Source organism: Galeopterus variegatus, unplaced genomic scaffold (assembly GCF_000696425.1).
Source record: "Galeopterus variegatus unplaced genomic scaffold, G_variegatus-3.0.2 Scaffold1983, whole genome shotgun sequence".
Lineage (NCBI taxonomy): Eukaryota > Metazoa > Chordata > Mammalia > Dermoptera > Cynocephalidae > Galeopterus > Galeopterus variegatus.
The window spans coordinates 149,981-170,268 of NW_007728094.1; the positions used below are offsets into that span (position 1 = coordinate 149,981).

At 40.3% G+C, this 20,288-nt stretch overlaps 1 protein-coding gene across 2 annotated transcripts in view; it reads right to left on the bottom strand.

Moving 5' to 3' along the window:
* Positions 1 to 1,173: 1,173 nt before the first annotated feature.
* Positions 1,174 to 20,288, bottom strand: part of CTNND1 (catenin (cadherin-associated protein), delta 1) — a 48,146-nt gene continuing 29,031 nt past the window's right edge. The window contains exons 7-20 of one of the 2 annotated variants that reach the window (XM_008579918.1): positions 16,535 to 16,998; positions 15,015 to 15,198; positions 14,024 to 14,141; positions 12,964 to 13,117; positions 12,554 to 12,571; positions 12,075 to 12,143; positions 10,882 to 11,009; positions 10,629 to 10,779; positions 9,496 to 9,688; positions 9,027 to 9,141; positions 8,149 to 8,236; positions 5,764 to 5,826; positions 4,923 to 5,026; positions 1,174 to 4,126 (exon numbers count right to left, since the gene is read on the bottom strand). In XM_008579918.1, coding sequence (XP_008578140.1) covers positions 4,115 to 4,126; positions 4,923 to 5,026; positions 5,764 to 5,826; positions 8,149 to 8,236; positions 9,027 to 9,141; positions 9,496 to 9,688; positions 10,629 to 10,779; positions 10,882 to 11,009; positions 12,075 to 12,143; positions 12,554 to 12,571; positions 12,964 to 13,117; positions 14,024 to 14,141; positions 15,015 to 15,198; positions 16,535 to 16,998 — 1,861 coding nt within the window. In that variant the 3' untranslated portion in view covers positions 1,174 to 4,114. The remainder of the gene's footprint in view (positions 4,127 to 4,922; positions 5,027 to 5,763; positions 5,827 to 8,148; positions 8,237 to 9,026; positions 9,142 to 9,495; positions 9,689 to 10,628; positions 10,780 to 10,881; positions 11,010 to 12,074; positions 12,144 to 12,553; positions 12,572 to 12,963; positions 13,118 to 14,023; positions 14,142 to 15,014; positions 15,199 to 16,534; positions 16,999 to 20,288) is intronic. The other variant, XM_008579919.1, reaches the window with a different exon arrangement.

Sequence of the window (20,288 nt, forward strand, 5' to 3'; positions counted from 1 at the left end):
TGAGCGAGTCACTAGTGTCTCTAGTTGCATGTACATAGTGACCACATACATCACAACCCAGTTGAATTACTAAGATTTCAGTTTCCTGAGTCCCACCTATTGAATCAACTTTTGAAAATGGAGCACGGGAATCCACATTTTCAACTAGTGTCCCAGGTAACTCTTATGTACTTGTTCAGATCTATAAGGCTAGGTCTACTTGGTCTATAACTCTGTGAAAATACCAATAACTGTCTTTACTTCAGATAAAAAAAAAAAAAAAAAAAAGACAAAATGAGAGAGAATGATAAAGAAAGACTAGTCTTTAGTTCTTCCTGGGTGAGATGTTTCCAGTTTGTAGTTCAGCAAGAAAGAACAAGTGGCCAAATGAGGTCATAGATTTGAGCTGTGATAGAAAGTTTGTCACAGCAAGACTCATTAAACCAACTTTCTTACAAACATGTTCACTAGCGTTGTTGAGGCAGTAAGTGATTGACCATAATCTTTAGCCACTTCCAGAAAAACTCTGGCTCTAAAGGATCTGGGAGTATGTGGGAAAATCTTGACAAAATCCAAAGGATTCCTAAAGTTAACGTGAGCAAGTGATATCAAGAGACTTCAAAAGCATTACTAAATCATTTATTAGGAGATATAGAGCCTTCACAGATCACTCTATTTAAAATTTAGGCTCATTTTAGATAAGGACACAGAGACAAGAAATGTTTTTAGAATATCATGAACCCTAGCTACATAGCATTCTCATGGATTGCAAACTTTGAGAAAGGATCCTTGTTTCATTCTCTAGTTTAAACCTAACCTCTACAACCCTTGGCATATATTTATTGAAAAAGAGAAAACAAATGGACCAATCTAGGAACAAGAGCAGAGTTTGTATCTAGCTTAATGCCAGTGAATAATAAAGACTGTAACAGAGAAATAAAAGTCTACTGACCAGTAGCCAGGTTTTTCTGTTGATAGAACCATCTCAAGGGGGACTTCCAAACCTCTTAGACAAGCAAACTCTAATAGCTTTTTGGCTTTGTGTGTCATCCTTCTGGACTAATACTACATTTGTCAGACACAAGCCGAGCCTTAAAAGATTAACAACTACAATGCTTAGATTTCCTGATCTCACTAGCCCAAGAAAATTTTCAAACCCAAGTCCTAGTTCAGCAAAACAAGACAGGACCATCATCAGGAGCAGCTATGTAATTTTAATCTAAAGATTTGGGCATACAGAATGCATTTTATATAAATTCTCTTAAGTCTTTTAATTACATGACAGGACATAAGGGCCCCAGAAAAATAAGTATTTTCCATAGGTCTTAATCCTTGGCCTCTGTAGTAAAGTCAATCCCTGGTAATCCAGCAAGTACTTGCTACCCACTCACATATTACGTGGTAGGACATCCTTTGTGTCCTACCAAATAATACGCCTGTCAAATAAATAGGCCTGCCTATTATCTTATAATTAAATGATTGCGTACAGCCTGAGGAACATTATGGCCCAGTGATCAGTACGCATCTACATGGGCCTTTTAATTCTATATTTTCATATCTATTAGGATGGCAATTGGGGATCATAGCTTCTGATCTTCTACTCATAGGTGCTATGTTCAAGAGGGCCATGTATTGCAGTGGGCTTTATTCAATGTTAGTTTTGTCAAAAGTTGCAAAAGAATCCCAGTGACTAAGGAAGTCATTAATTCTTTACACTTCAGTTTCCTATCTCTAAGTAAGTTAGCAATAAGCTCCCAAAGCTCTACCTCAGCCAATTTAATTATATTTAATTTTTAAGAATCTTCAAAGGAAAAAATGTTTCGCCTATAATTAAAAAGAATGTTGCTTGAGAAGAGTTGAGGCTGAGCTCAAAATGAATCCATCCCAGTATAACCTCTTTCTGGTTGCTCTGAAAAGAAAGGACATTGATACATAAAGAAGTAACCAAGATGAAAAGGAGGGAAGAAATATAGCTTGAACTGAAGAAATGACACAGACCCCCCACATACACACTTTAAAAACTTTATTTATATAAAAAACTCATTTGTTTTTAAAAGCATTAACAAGAGAGAAAGTAAAAGAGAAAAGATATGGAGCAGAAGACATGCCCCTTAGTAGTGTTCGGTGGGAAGGTGGGATTTTTGGTTCTCTGGAATTGAATGTTTAGTGTTTTTATAAATGAAAGAGAAAAAAAAAAAAGTTAAAGGTCCCCAAAAGCCCATGGCTGTTCTATTACCCACACCCCACCAAGAAAAAAGAGCACCAGGAAAAGAGCAGAGGAGGACAAGAGAACCAAGAGTGGAGCCAGGTCTGGATGGGGACAATTTCCCCTGTGCAGTGTGCTCTTAGGGTCATAGAGAGCAAAAGGCTCCTTTTTGCCAGAAAAGGTGAATGCGAGTGGGAAGAAATGGGAGTGGGAAGAAATGGGAGAGGGGAAAAAGGCAAATAAGGAATTTTAATGCATGGGGAATGGGGGTGGTGGGTTGTGCACTTTTCTCCTACCCCATAGCCTCAATATATAAGGGAAGGGGAAGAGAGGGATAAAGAATTCCAGTTGCATTGAACAGAGCTTTTAGATTAAGGGGAGTAGAAGGTAAATAAGGAAAAGGGTTAAAAATAATAATAATAATTAACCCACATAGCAGCTGATTCCTCTAGCCCAACCTGCTAACATACACTAAAATGAGGAGAGACAGTTCTGTCGAGGAGGGAGAGAATTAGGGAGAGAGGACATCCCTATAACCCCTTCAGAGATAATGGTAAATTCTGGGCAACTAAGGAGTAAGAGTCACACCACTCACTCCTCCCACCAACCTCATGCTGTTGAGCAAAGGCTTGCTGTGGTTAAAAGCAGGAGCTACACCAATCCCCAGTGGAGAATCTGAGGTTCTCTAGGTCACCTCTCCTCCTTTCTGCTATTTAGGGCCAATAGTGGGTAAGAAAGCAACAAAATATAATTTGCAAAATCATGAGAAATGAGACTGCAGGGGCAAAGAAAGGCACATGGAAGGGAAGAAGGAGATGCACCCCAGGCCAAAGGCACAAAGAAGAGGCAACGCCAGGGGTAATCCCCACCTTACAAGGGTAAAGGGGATAGGAGTTATGTACATCAAGTCCTTTCATTGGCCACCCAATCCAGGGCAAAGGTAGGTGAGGACAGACTTATAAGGGTAAAAAAAAGGAAAAACAGGGCAGGGGGGAAGCCAGCTTTGAAGCTTCCTGCCAGTTTTAGACTAACCACTTCATGTACATTCCTACTAGTTCTTCCTAGAGGTTCCTCTTCTTCCCAAAAGACGTCTTTCTGCACCTTCTCAACCAAAAGGTCTTCCTTGACATTCTCCTCTTTCTACAGCCTCTCACAAATGGCCAAGCCAAGTCAGCAGACATATCACAGGGTGGGAGAGGAGGGTTAAGGACAGCCTCAATAAAGGGCAGTGGCAGCAGCCCAAGGTTGGCATGAGGCTTGTAGAAGAGATGGATTCTGTAGGTCCTTGATGGTCCCTGCCTCGGAGATGAGGAGGGCAAGGCTTCTTAATCACAGTTCTAGGAGACCTTCACTTACTCAAGGGCCCTTGCCAGGTGGAATGTGCCAATGTTGCCACCTTCCTTGCTTCAAAAATAGCCATTAGGAATAAGGGAAAAGCTCACACTTTCCCTTCTCCAAAAAAAATAAAAAGTCCCTTCCCCATCAGGAAAAAAATCTTGATCAAGAATCATCAGTTTATCAGATTGCTGGACACTGCATATACAGCATGTAACTTCCAATTCTTCCCACAGCTTCCAGTGAAGAGTCCCACTCTCTCCCTTCCTCCACTCAAGGACAAGAGTTCCAGGCAGAGCTGGCAAAAAGAGCTGATCTGCAGCAGTTTCTCAAGATATGCAAATAACTGAGTCAGGCTTCTTGAGAGAAATCGGAGGGAATGGGTTGGAAGGGAGGGGTAGGCTAATTAAACTTCACTGGAAGAAGTTGGGAACGGATGGAAAGAAGGCAGCCACTTAGGGCTATACGGGCAGGAGGCAGCCTGGCAGTTGGCACAATAGTCCAGCGAAGAAAGAGAAAAATCATCAGTCCATTTCACCACCAAAAAATAAAAGTACATATATTATAAGCCCACACGGAGCGGAGATAGCGGTGTTAAATCTTCTGCTGTGGGGAAAAAAGAAAAAGAGAGGATGTTAACAGCATTGGGAATAGGAGACTCAAAAAAAGACAGCTGAGCAAATCTGAAGGAAGGAAAGCAGCACGTAATGGAGAATCAGATCACCAGCTGCACATCCCGGCCTCTTAAAGGGTACTAATCACAGAAGCAGAATCCCCCGCAAGCCCCACATGGCTGAGACCAGTGTCTCTGGCCTGATCAGATCAGCATGATTGGCAAAATGCTGGCACACATGGGCCTCCTTCCTCAAGGACAATCTTGGGGGTGACTGGAGGACATACCATGGGAGGGTAAGACACTTGGTCCCCCTCATCATCCAAAACCAACACATCCAACTCTTCCTCCAGAGATTCCTGCCCCTCGTCCTGCTGTGAACACATGCAATTTGTTAGTATGAGAGTCAAGATATAGGAACCTGAGTGTGTGCTAAACCTAGGGAAAATCCCAAAATTTGTAAACTCAAACGAAAAAAGATAATAGTAAGAGAAGGGCAAAATGTTCAAAAACAGGCAGGGACAGGAAGCAGGTCAAGTATGCAAACAGATCAGTTAGTATTAGTCACATCAGTAACACGTTTACAGACTTCCTTCTCCCATCTCAATCACTGCAGAATAATGGCCCAAGAAATCCCAAAATGAGTCAAACCCCCTACCTTTTCCTGAAAACCCCTACCAGAAAAGGATGCTATCCTTCTCTCTGTACTTTTTTTTCTACTTCACGAAATATGCAGGCTTCAAAACAGAACTGATCTTAGATGGACAACAGTATATAAAGAGCATTTACCATCAAGGGTGTTCCCTTCAATGGCTCCATATCGCCTAGATCCCCAGATCGATCCAGTGTTCTACTGTGGTCCCCTCTCTCATTCAGTGTGGAATAGTTGTTATCTAGTGAAGAAAGTACACAGAACATAACATTTTTCTCCAGTGTAGAATATATATCAAGCAGATAAGTGTGAATTAGGCATCTCTGTTGGGAACTAAGCTTTGCCAAATGCTCTAGAAAGGCATTAAAGTCTGACAGTCCCTGACTTAAAATTTTTCAATTTTAAAAAATAAAAAACTTAAATCTAATAGGAAAGACAATATGTATATGTAATATCAGAGTATGAAATATGATAATAAAGTTAAACTGATGAGATCTGTCTGTAAAAGGTACTGGAATTAAGAGAAAGTGAAATAGCTGTAATAGGAAGGTTCATTCCCAAAGGACCTGAGTTAAGCCTTTGGGAATGAAGACAATTTAGAAAACCAAATGGAAAGGACATTCCAGTAGGAGGTGTTATATGAGCAAAATCAAAAAAAATACGCAGTGAAAAGACAGGATAGCAAGTAGACCAGGTGGGCTGAGAGTAAGTTTAGGGATACAAACTTGATTCTGTAGGCATATGAAGGGGAGGCATGTGAAGATTTTCTGAAAACCTTTCAGCATGTGGAAATGTGGAAAAAGTGGATAGATCAAGTTATACTAAATTTCCTCACATGTTTGCAAATGGAAATGACCGGCCAATGTTATTGCAGGACAGTAAATGGTGAGGGTGTTAGAAAAAACTACAAAACCAGACGGCTCTCCTCATCCCAGTGAAATAGTACTCCACATTCTTAGGTAGGAATTAATGACCTACCTAGTGATTTTGTGTTTGATCCCATATTGCTCATCTGAATTTCTTCCCGATCAGGTTTCTTATCTATATGAAGTCAGAAAGTTATCCAGGTCAAAAACCAACTCTTCAAAATCATACACATAATAAAAATTGCTCTCTGATCTGTCCTCCTTCCCTCCCTTCATTCAAATTCTTACTTAGCACCCACTATGTTCCAGGCACTAATCACAGCTCTGTGGCTGGAACAAAGCCCTCGTGGAATTTACTGCAATCACTTCCTATAGACAATACAAGAAACAACTCAGTCTAAGCCAGCAGTTTTCAAATTACTTGGTCTCAAGGCCCCTTTACAATCTTAAAGATTATGAGGATCTAAAGAGCTTTCATTGGTACGGGTTATATGTATTAATATTTACCATACTGAGAAATTTAAAATATCTATGTCGCTTTTACATGTTATCATAAATATTTTTAATAAAGAAGTATTACTTTATATTTTTTGCACATTTCTTTAGTTTGCTTAATAGAAGATAGCTGAATACTCATATCAACTTCTGCATTCAATCTGTTGTGATATGTTATGTTATGTTGGTTGAAGTACATAAAGAAAACCCAGCCTCACACAGATAAGAAGTTGGAAAAGGGAGGAGAATTTTAAGTCTTTTAAGATAAACATGGGCATACTTCTTTGACAGTACACTAAAACACAACAAGTAGCAGTTTCTTACAGGTTAGCAGTAATACAGAATCTGAAACCAAACTAACAATACCTTCATAGTCTGAAAAATTAAAATCCATTGGTCCATCTTGCACTTTAAGGAAACTTTTTTTAAAAAATTTTGTAGCTGGCTGGTACAGGGATCCAAACCGTTGAACTTAGTGTTATAACACCGTGCTCTTTGGTGTTACAGGGCCACACTCTAACCAACTGAGTCTTGCACTTTGAATGGATCAAATGCATGATTCTGAGACTTAAACTTCAGGCAATAGTTACTTGCAAAATACTGGTTCACAGTTATGCAGATGTTCCAAACATTAACACATTTCATTACACAATGTAAAAAAAATCACATTTGTTAATATAACCACTGATGCCATTAGAAGTCTTTTTTTAATTGAAATATAATTTATTATCCATATTTATGGGGTAGAGAGTTGACTATCAGTATTTGTGTGCAATATGTGATGATCAAATCAATATTAGCATGTTCATTATTACAAATTGTAATTATTCTTTGTGTCCCTCACCCAACTTCTCCCTAATCCCTCTCCCCCTCCCCCTTTCCCAATTGGGAAATTACCAGGCTCAAGATGGCAGACACAAGTTTTTCAAAATTATTTCACTTGAAAGTTCAGGCAGCAAATACTGTCAGTTATTTTCCTCAAAGTGATAAGATCACTGAATTCATTTTTGAGAAAATCTGCCAAATACCCACATCTGAATAATCACAGTATGTCTGTCAGTTATTTTTCCAAGTAAAAATGGTGTTCCAAGGGCCGGCCCGTGGCTCACTCAGGAGAGTGCGGTGCTCATAACACCAAGACCATGGGTTCGGATCCTATATAGGGATGGCCGATTCGCTGGTGCTGACAACACCAAGCCAAGAGTTAAGATCCCCTTACCGGTCATCTTTTAAAAAAAAAAAATGGTGTTCCATTAAAAAAATAAATGTGGATAGTCCAACTAGCAACTCAAGTAACACAACAGCTTTTCCTCAAGATAACCATCATGCTTTGGTATAAAACAGAAGTGTTTCATGAGTATTCCCTATTTCATCAGCATATTAAAAAGATGTATACTCAAGGGTAGAAACATAATAAAATTATTAATTTTTACAGCTCCACCAAGTACATTCTTAAGTAAAAATGGCTCCTTTTTAAAAAACTGTTAAGTACATGGCAATGAAGACTACAATGACTCGCTCAGTTTGGTGTCACTGCCCTGGGTTGTGCTTCTGTGCCATCAGTACAAATGTTAATACTCTCGGGACTCTCAGACCACACCTCAAGAACCACTGATGGAGGCAAAAGCCAAGTGTCATTAAGATAATAAGGGTCAAAATATACACTTTAAATGAAAAAGAAAAAATTTACAAAACAAAATATATGACTCATCTCCTGGGGAAAATGTGTTTGCTCATATGGCAAAAGTATTTAAAAAGCTATAACCCAAAATAGTAGTGGTTATCTCTGGATAATAGAAGTAAGTGATTTTTTGTGTTATTTTTCTGGTTGTCTGTATTACCCACTTCTAGGTTACAATCCTGGAGGTGAAGTATTATTCCCCTCCCCTAAAAGACTAGCTCATTCCAAAATAAATATATATCCTATTTCTTAGCTAGCAAGCCCCTTAAAGAATAGTAGAAGTGGCTAAAAGGAGAGTGGTGTGCTCCCTGGATACTGTACCTGATTTTTGGTTCCGGTCAATAAGAGGGAGAGTGCTATCATCATATGAATGACTGCTCTGGCTTCGAGAAGCATTGTTTAGATTCACCTGGAGGCAAACATAAAATGCAGTGATGTTATAGAATACTGAATTCACCCAGATACTATTCCCTAATGAGCACAAACATCTAGTTCCTGTTCCCAAATATAATTCTTATAAAAAGGTGACACATAAGGGTGAATAAATACCCTGCAGTAAATAAATAAACCACGATACTATGGCTTCTATTTGTGTTCCTGAACAGGAGATTTTAGAGGTTCCAAATGCTCATATTATCAGAAGGAAACATGATCTCAGAGAATGGTAAACTCCTTCAAAGAGCTATGGTACATTTGAGGACAAGTCAAAAAGGTCATCATCATCCTTCATCACCACCAGCATTTACAGTATGTTATGACATAGAGGGAGACCAGAGCTGTTTCCATAGCAAATGAACTGACTGAAGGTACCACTCTTTTAAGGAGAAGTAAAGCAAGTAATTTCTTTATTAACTAAGAGACTTGGGTTAAAAATAGACTTAGGGGCTGGGTGGTTAGCTCAATTGGCTAGAGAACGGTGCTGAAACAGCAAGGTTACGGGTTCAGATGGCCATAATGGCCAGCTGCGAAAAAAAAAAAAAAAATTTTTCTTGGACTGGCCAGTTATCTCAGTTGGTTAGAGCATGATGCTGACAACACCAAGGTCTAGGGTTCAATTCTTGTACTGGTCAGACGGCAGAAAAAAAAAACAATACCTTAGTTTGATAGTGAAATAAAAAAAACCCAGAGAATAAAGAAGAATTACTCAAGGACCAAAAAAAAATGAATGGTAAAAGTCTGGGTCTCAAGACTTATTTTACCTGAAAATCTGATTTTTTCCATCCTTCTTTCTCCAGTGGTTTCCGCAGTTCCTTATATCCCCAGATTGTCTGTAACACAAGTGCTGCTGCTCGAACTTCTTTTTCTGAGCGGTTCCTTTTGAGAAAAGTAACACCACATGGAATTTGAATGCAAGACCAGGAAAGAAGCTTAGAACCCATTCCCTCTAATAATAACCTAAAGAATATAAATGTAAAAATGGGTGAAGCCAAGTTTTCACCCAATCCTAAATTTTGTCCTGAACAGTGACACAAAAAAAAAATTGATGTAAGAATCTGTTATCAGTTTATGGATCAATATTAAGTTGGAAAATAGAGCAATACCTCTTCACACTTCACATGTAAAAATAAGGGGAAATAACCTTAGAAAGCAAAAGAAGAAAGCTCCTTCCTAATAACACCCCCCTCATATTCAAATTCTTCCAGCTATAATTTTAAGTGGTAAGCTCACCCTGATTTGTTGATCAACACCAGCTTCTCAATACCCTGCGTCTCTCGAAGCTTTTTGGCAGCCTCCAAATTCTCAGCAATAACCTCATTGATGGTGTTCAAAATAGAGACCACAGTGTCCTCAGAGAAATTCCAAGAGGAGTTCTGCTGCCCTCCTGGCAGATTCTTTACCAAGTTAGGAATAGCATGTTTACCTGTAGCAGCAAGACAGAAGGAACATATGCAGGGAGAAGAGGCCATGAGGAGCCTTACATTGTACTTAATTGCATTGATCATATCAAATATAGGCACTGTTCATATGAAGCAACTTCATTACAAAAGGACAAAGGACCTGGAATAACCAGGGATTTATTGTCCTTCTTATGCCTTTATTTCTTCTCTCCTTCCTCAATCACACTGAAACAATGTGAATACTGTATATCAAATATGCTACACAGTCCTTTCAGATACTCTATTGAAAACAGTGTATGAAATATTATAATTCAGTAGAAAGAGTCATTATGTTACGAGGTTGCATTCTAATCAGCCACCAAACATGGTCATTATGAATTTTAAAAATAAATAAATAGCCTGGTGTCTACCCCTAATGAGCTATATTAACTCTGGGCAAATTACTTAACTTCCATGACCCTCAGTTGTCTTATCCTATTAAATGATGGACCTTTGTAAAATGTTGGGGATTAAATAGAAACACAGAGAAGTGCTTAACAGTACCTAACAACAAAGTGCTCCTTAAATAATAGCTATTATTCTATTTTTTTTTTCCTTTTTGTCTTTTTTTCGTGACCGGCAACGGATCGCAACCCTCAGTGTCGCACCCGTACCGGACCGGGACCGGCAACGGGATCGCAACCCTCGGTGCTGCGCCCGCACCTCACTCAGCCAGTGAGCGGCAGGTCTGTACATGGGATCCGAACCCTCAGCGGGAGCGCCGCTGCGCTCCCAAGCAGCACACTGTAGCAGTGTGCCACCGGGCCGGCCCACTATTATTCTATTTTTGAAGAATCGTCACCTATCTTTCCAAGAACCATTAAACTATAACCCCTGCCAATCTTCAGATTCATAAACTATAGAGGGCTAGGTCCTTCCCTTCAATCATTTCAATAAATAAATTATTAGCATTCAATTCCTTACCAATTAATTCTTTGTTGCGAGCATCCACAGCCAGATTTCTCAGTGCTCCAGATGCAGCTTTCACTACCCGCTCATGTTCACTGGTCAGGAGGTCAGCTATGGCAGAAAGAGCCTTCTCTTGACGCAGAGCAGAACGAATGTATCGACCGTACTAGAAGTAGCACATGGAAAGAGGTGGAACAGATTACAAATGGCAGCAAACTAATTATCAAAGTTCTCCCATTTCCAAGTCCATTTTCTAAAAGGTACTCACTGTCCAGCGCCCAGCACACAAGTTCTGGATAGCTCCAGCTGAGGCTTCTAGGATGGCAGGAGTCTTGCTCTCCTTGAGGAGCGAGATGTATATCCGAACCACCTCTGGTTGAAATAAGAGCTCATAGCCTGCCCAAGAAAAGGCAGAAGGCACAGGATGTTAATCAACACCTACAAACCAGGTTCTGGCTGTTGGGAGTATAGCCTTAGTACTCTGGATTGATGGATGTATGCTTCTATACCATTAGGCTCCCTAAACTTTCCCACCCACTTAACAGCAAACTCAGAGGCCTGATTCCATGCCTTTTTAAGAATTAATTAATGTTAAGAGCAGAACAGATATCAACTCATCATATCCAACTCCTCTTTCTCCTTCCTCCTTGCCTCTTCTCTTCCACAGCTTACTTTGGACTTGGTTCTATTAGGAGCACTCACGGAATTAATTTAGCTCATTGATAGCACTCAAGGTTAAAGATTCCCTATCTTGTACCAGCCAGCCACCAAAAATCCAAGTAAATAAAGACTTCTCATTTTAAATGAATTTTTTTTTTTTTTTTTTAAAGATGACCGGTAAGGGGATCTTAACCTTTGACTTGGTGTTGTCAGCATCATGCTCAACCAGTGAGCTAACTGGCCATCCCTATATGGGATCCAAACCCGGACCACACTCTCCCGAGTGAGCTACAGGCTGACCCTAAATGAATTATTTCTAACTTAACCCAGCCGTTCTCTCTACCTTTACTATGACTAAGTAAACATATTTAGCCCATCATAGATTTAACATTTAAAATTTTTATATCCTTGGAGAGCTGTGAACTTATGGACTCACTGTATTGATAAATATAAAAATCTAAGCTGTGATAAAGAGGCTTCTTATAATAGTAAGGTTTAAGTCCCAAGAACTGTAGTGTCCACTTAGGGAACCTAAGTTTCTGCTCTGGACTGTCTACCATCAGGACCTTATCATATCCTCAAGTAAACTGAATAAACACCTTAACAAGCAGTCCTCTGTAAGTTACTGCTATAATACCACAGAGTTTCTCAATACTTTTATCATCACTTCAAATCCATAAGTCAGAGAACAGAGAACAGTAAATACATATTGCATAAAGTCTGCTCTTAGGCTACCAAATACCCTACCTGTTGACTGCGTTTATGAGACTTTTGGAGACTTAGAAGAAAAAGATAACTTACCTCGAGCAGGACTAGTTCTTTTAGGAAAATCTACTGTATCATTTGCTGGATCCTCTGTGAGTTTTTTCCCTGTAGAAATGAAAAAAAGGATGGGGGGTGGCGAGAAGAGGGGTAAAAATCTTAAGAAAGGAAAGATTCTACCTGGTACATTTTTCGTTATACAATCAGAATCTTTGGATCGGAGATGCATAAAGAGGGACAAAGTGGTCAGGGGCTATTCAGAAACAAGGGCAGAAAACAGGTAAAACAAGGATAACCACTGTTGTTGCTACTGTCTTGGGTTCTGATAACAGGAACCACTGCCCAGAAACAGCATGCCATGAGCCATTTAGATCAGACAAGCAAAAAGCTGCTCTTCTCCCCAACTGAATTTTCCTACATGCATCCACAGGGAAGTGTTAGGCAGGGAAATACTAGGGAAGCTAAAACAAAAACATGCAAATTAGAGGTAGATAAGCGCCTTAAAAGATTCCACTCACCTCTGGAGAACCACTCATCTTCCAGTGCATCACCCAAGGTGGAAAGCAGAGGAGAGAATTGAAGGAAGAAAAATGCAGGAGAAAGATGTCAACAGGATCATGGGCGAATAAGCAGGAAAGCACAGACAGAAAAAAGAAAAACACAGGAAACACAAAGGACAAATGGGGAAGAAGGCCCCAGATTAGATGGGTTCTCGTCCTCCACTTCCCTAGTCATTGAAACTGATACCACCACCACTACCACCATCTTGAATGAAGCACACAACACAGGGAAAGCAGCAGAGCAAAAAGACACCCTCAACCAGGCAGACTCCCATACTGTTTGGCAAATACTTTGTACCTAATGCTAAAAGTGTTCTTTACTTTCCCTGTCCCACATTAAAGAGCAAGGAACAGGAACCAAGACTCACCTTTGCCCTTCTTTGCTCCAAAGCAACTGGCAGCATGAGGCCCAGTATTGTTGGCAACACTGGGAGGTGCCTCTTGGTAACGCTCTGCCTGTGGGATCTCCCGGTGAACTTGATATGATAAATTCCGAAGGAGGCAAACACAGTTTTCCACAAGCTTAGGGACAAAAGATAAAAGGCTCAGTGAGAGAAGAGAATGCCTATAGTGATTTCCCAGCAAGTATAGGTTTCCATGATTCAGGTATTAAAATATCAGTCCTCAAAATCATAGCCCAATTCATCTGTCAGGATGCCTCTTAAATCCCCCAGGCTTCTCAAAACCGTTATAGCCATAAACTAATCAAAGGTCCAACTATAAACTTACTGGCTTCTGCCACTATTTGGTGTATCACCCAAAATTTGGGTCACTGTTTTTCCTACTTAGAAAATGTACAATCTTGGGGCCGGCCCGTGGCTCACTCGGTAGAGTGCGGTGCTGATAACACCAAGGCCATGGGTTCGGATCCTATATAGGGATGGCCGGTTTGCTCACTGGCTGAGCATGGTGCTGACAACACCAAGCCAAGGGTTGAGATCCCCTTACCGGTCATCTTTTAGAAAAAAAAAAAAAAAAAAAAAAAGAAAATGTACAATCTTGGAAGACAGCTAAGCAACTTTAAAATAAATAGGTGAAAGACTGGCAGGTCAACTCAGGTGGTTAGAGCATGGTGCTGATAACACCAAGATCAGGGGTTTGGATCCCCTACCAGACAGCCACTAAAAAATAAAATAAAATAGAATATATAGGTGAAGGAAATTCTTTTCTTTTTGGCAGCTGGCTGGTACAGGGATCTGAACCCATGACCTTGGTGTTATGAGGCTGCCTTCTAACCTACTAAACTAATCAGCCAGCCCAAGTGAAGGAAATTCTAAAGAAAACTGTTTTCTTCTGAGTTGAACATCCACTTTAGGAAGCTGGGTCTGGCATAGGAATTTAATGTTATTTGAAAGCCTGAGATGATAGGTCTGCACTACCAGTACCTCATAGTTGTAGTAAATGGAATTCACTCAGCCATTAACTTACCTTGCTGTCTGAATCCTTCTGCCCAATCTCAGCCTGAACAATGAAAATGAGGGCATCAACTAAACCATCACATTCCCGAAGTTTCCGGCGAGCTTCACTCCTCTCTGAGCTTACATTTCTGAGGGGAAATCAGGAAAAGCTTCAAGATGACTCAGATCCAGAAACCCTCCCTTAAACATCCTTCATCACGTACAGGCTCCCTCAATACCTTTTCTATTCATTATAACAAACAGTGAATACCTACTATAAGGTAGGCACTGCAGTTGAGAGGAAGCTGATTTACAGTGCCTGCCTTCTGAACTTTTATAATCTGGTAGGATGGGGGTTAATAATATATACCAACAACAATAATTCAAAACAGGATACTTCTTGTATGAAGTACAAATGTAGAATGGTGCAGAGCACACAGGAATATATTCCAAAGAGGAAAAGATTGTATTACAGCACTTATAGGATATAACAACAAATCAGGAAAACTTTCATGAAATAAAGGCACTTGAGTTTAACCTCAAAAAGATAAATAAGGAGAGAAAAGCAGACAGAAGGAAGAACAGACCTTCCTCACCCACGCCCTACCCTCTTAGTACTCTGTACTCCTTTGTTGTGTTTATCACAGCCTACCCTGAAATACAGATAATTAAGGGCAGGGACACAATCACACACAAGCCCAGGACTGGACAAGTGCCAAACGTGTGGTAGGTACTAACCAAATGCTTACCAAATTAGATAAACAAAGTCAAAGGGGCATAAAAGCGAGGAGAATATGTGGAGAACAGCAAGCAAACCGACATAGAAGGTATATGTGGTACACACAGGAAAAAGTGACAAAAGTAGAAAGACAGGCTAGAGTTACAGTATGCAATACAGACAAGAGTGGAGGCTGCACAACAGGCTAAAGAATTTTAACTTTCTTTCTTTTTTTTTTTTTTTAAGAAATTTAAGTCAGTCCTCAAAAATTCCATCTTCATCTTCTCAAAGCTGCTACTGTTACCTAAGGCAGCCAGCTGTGTTGGTGAGCACCGACTCCCACTCAATATGGCGTGGCTTACAATCTTCATTAGGTTCCCTCTCCCAACCAGAATGCGGAATGATAACTTCATCTGTCAAGGCATGCAGTGCATGGTCCACAATCTCCATTTTGATTGAGTCATGGGATGAGAGATTCCACAGGGTTCCTGGCAGAGACAACTCATCAGATAGCTCTCCAGCACCCACCACAGTATGTCTGAAGAATGTCAAAAAGAATCCCCTATTCCATTATTTCTCAGTCTTCTTTAATGATCAAATACCTCGTAGTGATATTTTTTGTTTGTGACCCCACAGTAAGAAATATGTTCAATACAAACAACGAATCATGAAATAAAGCTTCATAAAACAATACTTACACTATAAAGCAGTGCTCTCCAATTTATCTATTAACAGAGTTTCTCAACCTCAGCACCAATGACATTTTAAGCCAGAAAATTCTTTATTATGTGGGGTGTTGTCCAGTCCATTGCTGGATGTTTACCAGTACCCCTGGCCTTTACTCATGAGATACCAGTAGCACTCTCTCCCTTCGTCCCAAGTTATGACAACCAAAAATATCTCCAACGTTGCAAATGTCCTCTGAGGGGAGCAAAATCGCCAATTGAGAACAAATGGACTACTTTTTTTCTTTCTCTTGGAATGTTGATTGTGATCCACAAAATTCTGTTCAATTCACATTAATGGATCACAACCCACAATCTTTTTTTTTTTTCCTTTTTGTCTTTTTTACTGACCGGTAACGGGATCACAACCCTTGGTGTCGCACCCGTACTGGGGACGGCAACGGGATCGCAACCCTTGGTGTTGCGCCCACACCGCGCTCAGCCAGTGAGCGGGAACCGGTCTCCACATGGGATCCGAACCCTCGGCGGGAGCACCGCCACACTCCTAAGCGGCGCACTCTCCAGTGCGCCACCGGGCCAGCCCACAACCCACAATCTGAAAGACCGCTGTTCTAAATAAAGCAAGGATCACAAGCTCAAATCTCTATATGGGCCAGGCAGATGAGTAAAGACAGGTAGATATTTAAAAGAAATTAAGAGAATGTGGATGAATGGCAATTGACACTCAGCTTTCATGTTTGGAAGACAACTTCCTATATGGTAGCAATTTGTAAGAAATAACAGAATGTGTTGGTTATTGCAAACAGGAGAGCACATGCCCCAATCAGCTCAGACTAAATACCACCAGGGAAATAAAGAGATCTACTTTTACCAGCTATTCCATGTTTTAAACAGAAGCCCAGAATCTGGAATTTTAAGTGAAATTTTCTGAATCTTAAACATTAGCAACCAGTTCTTTAAAATTTAAAAAGCCCTGTGTGATCCAAACGAAACTGTGAGATGGATTTGACCAGAAAGCCACCAGTTACCTTGTACTTTTAATCAAAAGCAAAAGGACTAGAAACCCCTCTAGCTCTCAACATCTGTAGGAGATAACAGTAACCCTAACCTAGCAATATTCCTTAGTCCTAGAACTCACCAGTAATGACTTCAGTAAGGTCCATATCACGAGCCTTTCGGAGCAATCGCACAAGGGCAGGAACACCATCACAGTTTTTTATGGCAATCTTGTTATCCTGGTCACGCCCAAAAGAGATATTCTTGAGAGCTCCACAGGCTCCAAGGTGCACTTCCTTTTTAGGGTGGTCTAACAATCCCACCAGTACTGGGATACCCTTGAGCTTCCGAACATCGGTTTTCACCTTGTCATTGCGGTAGCATAAGTGTTGCAGGTATGCAGCTGCATTGGACTTAACCGCATCCAAGCGGAATCCTAACATGGCGATCACCTCTGGAAGCTCTGGCTGTCTCCAATTAGGAGGTGGGGGGCCTCCCTTGCGCAGGCTATCCAAGCTTGCTAAACTTCCCCGCTCGTGCTGGGCCAAAGGAGCCCAATAGTACTGATCCGAGGGCACCTCCTCACCAATCATGTCTTCATAACTCCTGCAAAGTTTTGGAAGAACCAAGAAAAAACAGGAATACGTCAAGCTGTCAAGTCTAGCTTCCAGGACGCTCCCATTACCCCTCATCTTCAAGGCAAGACTAATCCCAGCTCCAGTAAGCTGATCTTATCTCTCCTGTGCATGAATGATATACTGACCAATTTTCCTTAATGTGATATGAAAAACTGAGGCAATAATTTTAAAGGTACCTGCAATTAGATTAAAGCTACCTTTTTTTTCTGTGAAGTTTGCTGGCTCCGAAAGTAACAGGCATTCGGAGAGGTTAATCACAAAAAAAGAAGCAAATCCTGATTATTTAGCATTTTTTTGAATGATACCTGACATCTATTAACTTCTCTGCATAGAGATTAAAATAAACCCTCAGAGAGCAGAGTTAACCAAAGCAACTGACTTAATACCACTGAAGTCAGTACACAAAGCCAAACAGGAAATGAGGCATTTACACACAGGAAACAGCTGGTAGAATAAGACCCTTAAACACACTTCATACTTAAGCTTCTCCTTACCCTAATTTGGAAATTATAAAACAGTGGCTGATAAAGAAAAATAATAAAGGATTTCTTGCTACATCATATGAGGATCTGGCTTTGGGTACTGATGAGGTTATCAGATAGAATGCTAATTTTCACAGTTCATCCCAAAGTCATATCGCTACTCAACAGGTATGTTTGAGATATGATTTCCATCCTCCAATTGTTAAAGATAATACCTCCATCTCTGTCGAAATGGAGTCTATTACCCAACATCACATTCGGGATGCCCAACCACTAGGAACAGAGACAAAGCAATTGAAGGTAGGAGAAAAGTCAAATCAGGAGGTAATTCTTCCTGTTTCAGTACTACCAACAACCACTAGAGGGTGAATCTGTCACACTATTACTTATTCATAACCACCAGGAAGGAAGAGACCCATTATCTGTGAGCTCATCTCACTCTGTGGCTCCTACAGGAAAGAGAAACTATTGTGTGGAATTCGCCAAATAAACCTGTTGTTTGTTTCACAAACAACATTCAAGGTTAGCCTGAGCAGAAGGACTGCTGCACGGGTTATCAACATCAACCACTCAAGAGTGATTCAGATAAACAAAGCATTTAGTGAAAAATCACCAGGACATCTGAAACAAAATGAACAGGTTATATATCTGAGTTTTAAAAGTAGACTACTAAACAGTATGTTAAGATTCCATCTTAGGAGGGGAAATGTAGGGTGTTTACATGCATAGGAAAAAGAGCTCAAAGGATTCACTTGGTAGAGTGTGGTGCTGATAACACCAAGGCCACTGGTTCGGGTTCAGATCTCTATATAGGGATGGCCAGTTAGCTCACTTGGGAGAGCATGGTGCTGACAACACCAAGTCAAGGGTTAAGATCCCCTTACCAGTCATCTTTTATTTAAAAAAAGAAAGAAAAAAGGATATGAACCAAAATGTTAGCAGTGGTTCTTTATCAATGGATATACGCTCTGTATTGAGCATGTTTTACTTTTATTATTTTAATATAAGCAATTACAAAAAAATTACCATAACCAAGTTACATCTTGTTCTTTTACAGGCAGTATATCAGGATTCTCTTCCCTTTGTTTTACAAATAACAAAGCCATGCCCAGAAAGATCAAATGACTTGCTTGAGGCTACATAGCAAGTAGCAGAGGCACAACTAGAACCAAGGTCTTCAGGTTCAGTGTTTTTTCCACTAATCACTGGCTCAGTGTTTAAGTTTGACCTTGTATTATTCTCCTAGGCCCGGAACAGGAAGGAACAAATGTTCTTTCTAGTCAAACAGGTTTCCAAGACCAATGAATGTCACACTGGAACAAACCCAAGAACCAGACCCAAAACCTTCTCTTTAAGTCAACTACAACCGCTAAGGACAGCAGAGAATGACCTGGCCACCCACACCCATCTGGGTCCAATCACTCTTTACTAATGAGGAAGTCAGAAAAAACAGACTTGCAACTAGAGCCAACACCCTGGGCAGACTGCTTCAATGATAGCTATTATCTACCACTGCTCGAGGTTGCACCAGAAGAGGTCTGATGCCCCTCTAGGAATAAAAGGTGAATCACGTGGGAGCTGGATTAGCTATCCAAGACACCTGAAAGGTGAGTGACTCAGGCTTAGTTAATGGTGTGTCTATCCCTGTGCCCAGCCCAGTTCACTGTCAACCCAAACTACCTAGTATATGAGAAAAATGAACACCAAGGCATTTGCTTTAGAAAGTCATAACCCCATCTAGAAAAATTCAGCAACAGCTGCTAAGGTATCCTTACCATCAAGACATCCATAAATCTTCCCTTGTTTCTCATTATTTTTCTTTGCCTTGAAAATGCTGTCTATGATTTATTCTAAAGCAGTGTTGGCAGCCCATGGGCCAAACCTGTTTTTGTACAGCCCCAGAACTAAGAATCATTTTTATATTTTTAAAAGATTGTTTTAAAAATAAGAATAACATATAACAAAGATGATATATGGCCTGCAAAGCCTAAAATAGTTCTATCTGGTACTTTACAGAAAAAGTCTGCTGACCTCATTCTAAAGCATTCTCTCAAGGCAACAAGGCAAACCATCCACCAGTTCAAACATCAATCGCTACATTTTCACATCACCAAAGAATCCCCAGGGATGAGTGGTAAAGTCAGAGCTGGCAGCTTCTTAGTGACCTTTCAGAACGTTACTAATATACCCCCCCCACGCCCCACACCCCAAGGATGCCACCCCATTTCACTTTATAATCACATGTAAGACCCTAAGCACAAAGTGTCAGGGCTTTGTAAGGTTAAGATTTGTTTTTAACTTTGAAATTAAAGCCACCACAGGGAGGGTTATTTTTATGCATACAGCTTAACTATCTCTTTTGGCCCAGAAAGCCTAAAACCCTCAACTCTGTTCTTAACACTAAACCAGAAATTGAAGAAATTCCCAGGAACAATTAAGTATTCTGTGGCCCCAGGTATCAGGCTCCGCTTTGGTGCTCCCTATTACCAAAAGGGGGCCAGATCTTAGCCAAAAATAAAAGAAACGTTGGCACAGAAGCAAAGTCCATTCTTTAGCACACAGAGCAATAACCATAAAAAGTTGTTTTCTTTTTGTATTTCTTATAACAAGTTGTTTTCTTTCTGTTTGTTTGTATTTCTTACAACAAGTTGTTTCTATATTTAGAATACATAATTTTCATCATGGAAAAAAAACAACATGACAAGTCAATACTAAGCAAAGTTAGAAAAGGGAAAAACAGGATGGCCTTCCACAAAAAAAAAAAAAAAAAAAAAGG